Source organism: Charadrius vociferus, unplaced genomic scaffold (assembly GCF_000708025.1).
Source record: "Charadrius vociferus isolate BGI_N301 unplaced genomic scaffold, ASM70802v2 scaffold385, whole genome shotgun sequence".
In the NCBI taxonomy this organism is placed as follows: Eukaryota; Metazoa; Chordata; class Aves; order Charadriiformes; family Charadriidae; genus Charadrius; species Charadrius vociferus.
In genome coordinates this window covers 1673762-1680924 of record NW_009648925.1, presented here as the reverse complement: position 1 = coordinate 1680924, position 7163 = coordinate 1673762, and the positions used below count along the sequence as shown (strand labels likewise).

General features: G+C 42.9%; 1 protein-coding gene across 1 annotated transcript in view; it reads left to right on the top strand.

The window, feature by feature from the left end:
* Window positions 1-7163, top strand: part of SCTR (secretin receptor) — a 25868-nt gene that overhangs the window by 1900 nt on the left and 16805 nt on the right. The window contains exons 2-3 of the mRNA XM_009887257.1: window positions 2122-2248; window positions 6783-6893. Of these exons, the coding sequence (XP_009885559.1) occupies window positions 2122-2248; window positions 6783-6893 (238 nt within the window). The remainder of the gene's footprint in view (window positions 1-2121; window positions 2249-6782; window positions 6894-7163) is intronic.

The following is a 7163-nucleotide window of genomic DNA, read 5'->3' as shown; positions in this document are numbered from 1 at the left end:
CTTCGCAGCTGAATGTGCTAAAAGTGTGTGGCCTCGTTCTAGCCATAAAGAAATAATGTAGTCTTTAAACCTCTTTCTAGAACACAAGTTTTTTTAGGACCCACATTTCTTGAAAGGAAACGGTGCCCACAAGATATATAGGCTTATTTAAGATGAACGATTTTCCTGTTTCTAAGATTATTACAACATGACTGCTAGCATTTATTTTTATGTATGTTCAGTATTGTCTTGAACAATCCCCATGCGGACCGGACCCGTTCTGTTGGCAACTTCAAATGCTCAGCACTGATGTTGTTTTTTAATGTATTTTCAGGGCAACTTTTGGACAGAGGTACTATACAAGAAGTATGTTGTTGGTCTTAACTGTCACATTTGTACTTGTGAACTCTAAAAAACATACTAAATTGCTTTACTATTGGTAATCAAATAGATAACAATAGAGAGTGATAAATAATGCACATTTTAAAAAATTCTGCCAATGTTTAGAAATTATCAAATTCAGCCTTCAGCTAACAATTGAAACTCCTAAATTCAATTACATTTCTTTAGACATGTTACTCCAGCCAGATTTTTCCATTTTTTTTCAAAGACTAAATGGATTTAAAAAAACTATTTTTTTTCAAATAATACGTGGATTAAAAATGCATTTAAATCCTGACATCAGAGGATAGTTTATTTCATCTGAATTCTTTGCATGTGTGATTCCAGAAAATTCATCACATTATACAAAGCCAAATAGTTTTTATTTTATTTATTTCATGACATGCAAAGACAAAGGAGAAAGATGCTGAAGTTAAACACAACAGACCAATTAGATGAGGCATGATACACTGCTAAAAAGACCAAACTTGGTTCAGAAATACAATACCCAGCATACTTCCAGCCAAAATGAGTGGGAATATAGTTGCTGAAGTCTGTTAAGCTAAAATGTAATTGTAGAAAAGTAATAGTTTTCATTACAAGATTTTCAGTGATTATTTTCTCTCCTAAATCTAATCTGAAAGTGATCAGCAATGCTACAAGTTTGATTAAGTTGAGTAGTAATACGATCCTGCTGGGTTAACTTTTCCTACACGAGGTACATTAAAAAATCTATCATCTGCTGCTTTTCAAGTAATACATCCTGATGACTTGCTCTTGATCTTTTAAGTATGTGCGTGTATATACATATGTGTATGTATATAAATACATATAAGTTCCATAGTGGGAATTTATAAAGATTTTTGGTTTTGTTCATGAGGGAGGAATTATCTACTTTGTTATGATGGGAACCTGCTTATATTCAGGTGTTTGGGGTTATTTTTTTGTCAAAAAAAATAGAAACTGGTAAAATAATAGAAATTATAAAAGTACTTTTTACTGCAAGACATAACAACTGGGATCTTGTCCTACAAATCATTTGGAATGACTTTTAATACATGACATTTTAATGGTTGGTAGCTGTTTTGTATATTCATTTTGGTGCAGCTACATATAACGTAAACCACACATTGAATTGCTACGTCAGGATTGAGTTAAGACTAACATTTCCACACGGCGTTGAGAGAAAGGAGAATGGGGCAAGACAGGAAGGTGAAAAAATGATGTTAGGAGAAATTGCTGTCTAGGTTCTCACAAGTCTGTGCGAGACTCTGCTTTCAGGTTGGCTCCTGCAGCTTCCTGATCAGTAGCAGTGAAACAGGCTTGGATGGTCTGCAACCAGTGGACATATTTGGACCACTTGTGCCCAGGAAAATGATCTGCCAGGGGTATGTTTTAACGCTGCCAGGGGCAAGTAATTAATTCTTTGTTGCTCTAGGAGAGTCCAGCAGTGCCCTGGATGTTTCTGCAGTCTTTTGGAGGAGCATCCTGCTCGTGTACTTAATTTAGCAGAATAATGCATTCATTTTTCTCAATAACAGTAATGTCAGCAAAAGGTAGAAGGCAGAAACTCAGTCTGTGCTTGCCTGCTACTACTATAAAAAAGCAGACTTAATTAGTAAAATTGGCTGTATTTCAAGGAAATATTGCCCCTAATCAGTTGATAGGGTTGCATAGGGAATACGAGCATAAGGATAAGTCCTGTTGAAGGGACATAAGTTTTAAGAGGAAAAGTGATTCCACTGCTTTTAAAATTTGCAGATCAGAGCTGTCCCACCTGTCTGTGACCTCCTGAGCGTCCTGAAAAAGGAGGAAGAAAACTGTGCTGAGACTCTGTCCCTGGAGGCAAAGAATAGAACACCCGAAAACGATCTGCTCCTGAACTCAGGTAAAGGCTGAATGAATGTGCAAGATAAAAACAGCTCTCAGATGAGCTGGCTGGCCTCAAAATCATATAACTCCACATTCCTTCCCATAGAAGGCATGTATCTTGTATGCTTCTCTCATTTAGGAGCAGAAAAACAGGTAAGATCTGTTATAAGGTTTCGCGAGTGGGATTTTGACCTTACTGTGACAGCAAAAGTCATAGGAGCCTTCTAACTCAGCTGCTCATCTGCAGTCCTTACAACTGGGAAGCACGGTCATAGGAGCCTTCTAACTCAGCTGCTTATCTCCTTACAACTGGGGAGCACATCAGCAACAAAATCTTGCAAATTGCAGAGGATTTGGAATTCTTCTCATCTTGGACAAGGTTATTTTTATAAAGTCAGCCCAGTAAGTGCAAATTTACTTAACTATATTTGCGTTCAAAATCAATCAATACCAGCAGCCAACATTTAAATCACGTGTCCTGAAGGTTCTTGTTGCTTCCTCCGTGCTCTAACTTACTGTCACGTAACAGAGCTCTTGCATTTCAGAGAGCATTTATCATTATATAAAGGAGTTTTTTGGCCTGGGAAGGTCTTGTGGCCCTGAGTCCTCATCATGTAGACAGCTTTCCTTTGACAGCTGAGCAAGCGTGTTCATGTGCAAGGGATCTCAGAGAGATAACTGCAAGCAATTATTGAAGCTTGTCTACGACCTGAGTGTTAGCTCCCCCAGGCAGCAGCTGGGTCAGCATCTCACAGAGTACATTGGATGGAGGCAACAGATGTGACTATTTTTTGTGCATGACCAGCCATCGCCACTAAGGATGGGTCTGTGTCATTCACAGCATCTCTCAGACTGAACTGTTTCTGGGTGACTTTTGTGGACCATGACATGGCAAAGTCCTCACCAGTATGGAAAGTGAAGGAGCTCCCGTGAGATATGCTGCATACAGGGTGTCCTGGCCAGAGATAAGCTACAGTGTAGAGCAAGATTTGAGGCTTTTTCTTCATTTCAAAGCCTTGCTCTCTAGCAGAGAGTGTTCGACACACAGAACTGTTTCACTATGGCCTGGCCCAAGGGCAGGACTCAGAGGGAAGATCTATTGCCTGGTTTCTTAGCATACCTAGCATTTTTCTCCATCCCTGTGAGCCTTGTAGACTGATGGGCGTGAGCACAGCTTCAGGGCATTATGCCCATGTAGCAGTGACAAGGGTACCTTATGACAGGTTGCCAGATACTCCAGAATAGAGATCTGTCTCATTGCACAGAAGAATTTTGATCATATGAATAAATCAGTATTGTTTGTTTCCTTCCCCAGTGCCCTTCACCAAAGAGGAGGGTGGTTTCATAACCTGTCTATTTGTCTGCTTTGATACTGTGACGTAGGTCTAATGTTGAGCTCTGCGTTTCCTCTGCACCAGAGCTCTGAAGATGCAAATAAGTTAAACTTCACAGGACCATGCAGGTGTGGACCAGAACTAGCATTAGCAGGCAGTACTGTTTTACAGATGGTCTCGTTTTCTCTCAGTCAAATAGTAGCTCCTCAGCAGAGACTTAATGTAGGATTAAGTTGGATCCAAATCTTAAAAATTCCCCTGAGACCTTTTGTTACTGGAAATTTTTAAACAGGATAATTCTACCCTCTGTGCCACGCTCCCCAAATCCACAAAGAGATAAGGTATAGGATTATGTTAAATCTTTGAGAAATCATTTCCAATAGCTGTCAAAGTTGCTCTTGTAACTCTGGCAAGTCAGATCAAACAAGGCATACTGCCGTGGGCTCAGGGCTGCCCACATAGCAGAAAGCCTTAGGCTGAAAGTGGCCAGAGTGACTAAGCCCTGTCTCTGTAACTGTGCAAACACACCGCATGGCAGTGAAACCCCAGAAAAATAAACAGGAGTAAGATACACATCTTTCCCAAGTATTGGTTTTTTGAAAAGAGAGCCCAGGAATTTCCTTCTGCTGGTCTCGAGGAGGGTTTGTTACGTCGGTAAATTGTGGAGTAATGCTTTTATTCTGGAAAATATTTGCTTGTCTTCTGCAAACACCTCCAACATTTGATTATCTGCATGTCTGAGGTCCATGTGGAGAAAATCCTATACAAGGACTTCAGTCTGAAGAAGAGAGAAACAAAGCTCTGGGTATCCAGTGCATGTCCCTGGTGGATCATGTAGGAAGAGAGAAAGGCAGTTTTCGGGGTGTAGGTCACCCTCCATACCCCATCCTTTCTGCATCTTGCCCAAAAGCTTTGCCTGGTGCGGGCAGGCAGTGTCAAGGAGCAGCACGAAGAGGGGCAAAGCAAGGGACAAGCTTCCACAGCGCTGTCTCTGCTGCAATGCTCACACCCCTGTGAAAATGGTACAAACACACATGATTAGTTGCGAGTGAATCAGGCACAAAGTACCTGTGCAGTAAGTGTTTCTTATCTTGCTGCAGTATAAGGAAAAAGGGACTCTGTGTTTTACCTCTGCCCTTGTGACACCAGCAGCTTGGAGGAGGAAGAGCTGTGCTCTGCCTCCACCCAGGAGGCTCTTTAGGTAGGTAGGGTGGGTGGCACTGGCTTTGCTCCCTGAGGGCTGGTGAGAAGCCCTCCTGCAGGAGGAATGGCTTGGCTGCGGTTTTTTTTTTTCTCCTCCTGGGAGAAATTCTCGGAGACCATCCCAACAGGCTTTTCTGTTCACTGAGTCTGATTTGGGAGCTTTATGCCAGTGATGTTGGCATGAAGGTTTGATAACCCAAATACTGCAACACAGCTAGGCATAAATATCACCCAAGGTGATGTTTCATTTACAATTAAACTATTTCTTTGAAGTAAATGGTTACCAAGTCATATAAACAATGTCACAGGGAGGAGACCAGAGCTGAGGTGCCCTGGCTGTTGAAAATTCCAGGCACTAGGACTGTTGTGGAGGAGCAGATCAATATGTTTCTGGAAATGAAAATATCTTTGTCAGGCTGCTGGAGGCTGGCCATATGAGGCACAAAGCATTTGAGGAGAGCGCTCAGCACTTCCCTCTGCTTTCAGTAAGTGTGCAGGGCATTTGGCCCAGACCGGGACCCACCAGGCATAGGGTGGTGGTTCTGGCATGCTCCACTGGCCTCTTTTTTCCCCATCGTGTTACAAAACACACAGTGGAGGCTTTTCTAAAACCAATGACAGTGAGTGGAGGCAAAAGAGAACCAGCATGAATGATTTCAGCTTATGTCTGAAAGAGTAAAATAAGCAAGACCAGAATTACAGTTTCTCTGTGGCACAAGGGGCATCAACTGTAGGTCTTCTCTATTAACACTCTACACCACAGGCCAAAATTCATCCACACCAGCTTCAGGCACCTAATCAAGATGTCTAAGCTGAGATCACCATCATGCTGTGCTCCATTGACCCTCAGCTCCCTGATGCATCTCTACCAGCCCTGCCAGAAGGCAACACAGCCAAGCTGAGGGCTGGAAAAGCCTGCCTCACACCCTGACTGTAGGAGGGGACCACAACAAGCCCATCCTAACCGAGGGAAATTGGATGAATCTGGGCAATGTTGGTCCCTGCAGCTGATGGAGGCCTTGGGTAGCAGAAGGTGCAGGGAGGGCAACTGAGCCTGCAGAGAGCCCAGCAGGACTCCAGGTTCAATGGCTGCTCTGAGATGGGTCCTCCAACAGGCATGTCACACTGTCAGAGGCCTGGCCTTGGAAAGAAGAACAGTACGGGCAGATTTTGTGTGTATCCATGTTTTGCCCTGGCCTGTAAATGTGATGACCTTCCTTTTACAGTCCTGGGGACTGACAAAACTTAGCAAAGTTTTGCTCTTCTGCAGCAGAAAAGCCACTGAGACCCCGCAGCCAAGCCCAGAGGGTGGTCTATTGGCATTACTCACTCCAGCACAGTTTTGGCATAATGAAAGAGACGAACAAGCACAGGAGTATTTATGGTGACACAAGGATGTCACTGATACTGTTCCTCTCTGACCTTTCCCCAGTATCATTCTGAAGCTGTTTAAACTCCTAGTCAAGTTGTATCTTTTTCTGTTTACAAAAGGATTATATAAGAAAAACATCAGGGTGACTCAGAGTGGAAGCTTTAGAAAGACTGAAAAGTGAGCTAAAAAATTCACATCTATATTTCTGTCATCTTTCCCGGGCCATTCAATAGTTACCAGAAGACAGATGGGTAGCCAAGTGCCTGATGCAAAGTTGACAATGGCCCAAGATGCTCTTTGTTTGGCCAGTAGAGACCAGTGGAGTCAAGGACGAGAACAGGACAGGCCTGGAGCTTGCTGGGGCTGGTTTGAAGCAAGCAGGACTTGTTCTGTCCTATCCTATCCAGGTCTCGACAGGTGTCAGCATGACTTGCTCTGTCTCGTCCAGCTTGGTTTTCAGAGTACTGAGCATCTGTGTTCCTGTAGTTGCCCTGGTCCTTGGTGTTTCCTTGTTGCATGGTGTTTCCTTGCATGGTGTTTCATTGCTTGGAGATGTTTCATAGCGTTTCATTGTTGAGAGAAATTTCATGGTGTTTCTTCAGTGGGAGATGCTGCATGGTGTTTTGTTGTTGCCTCCCCAGGCAGATGTGCTGGAATGTGGGATAACATGAGCTGCTGGCCTTCGTCCGCCGTGGGACAGACTGTCAATGCTCACTGCCCTGAATTCTTCCAGATGCTGACTGGGAAAAAAGGTAGCACTAAAAATATGCTTTTCTTGCCCAGGTGGTTTTTATTGCTAATTTTATTTTTAAATGTGTTATTTACAAAGATGCCACTGTCAGATGTGAGCCTGAAGTGAAATTGTGTCCCCGCTTCTTTTGAAGACCTATGGTCACTTAGCAGCTCCATTTCCATCACTAAGCTAAACGTGGGAAAGCCTGGAATTAAAGTAGCAAGATGTTTTAAATGTTTATTTTTCTTAGCCAGGTGGAAAAAATGCAGGAAGTAAATGCTATCCTGAA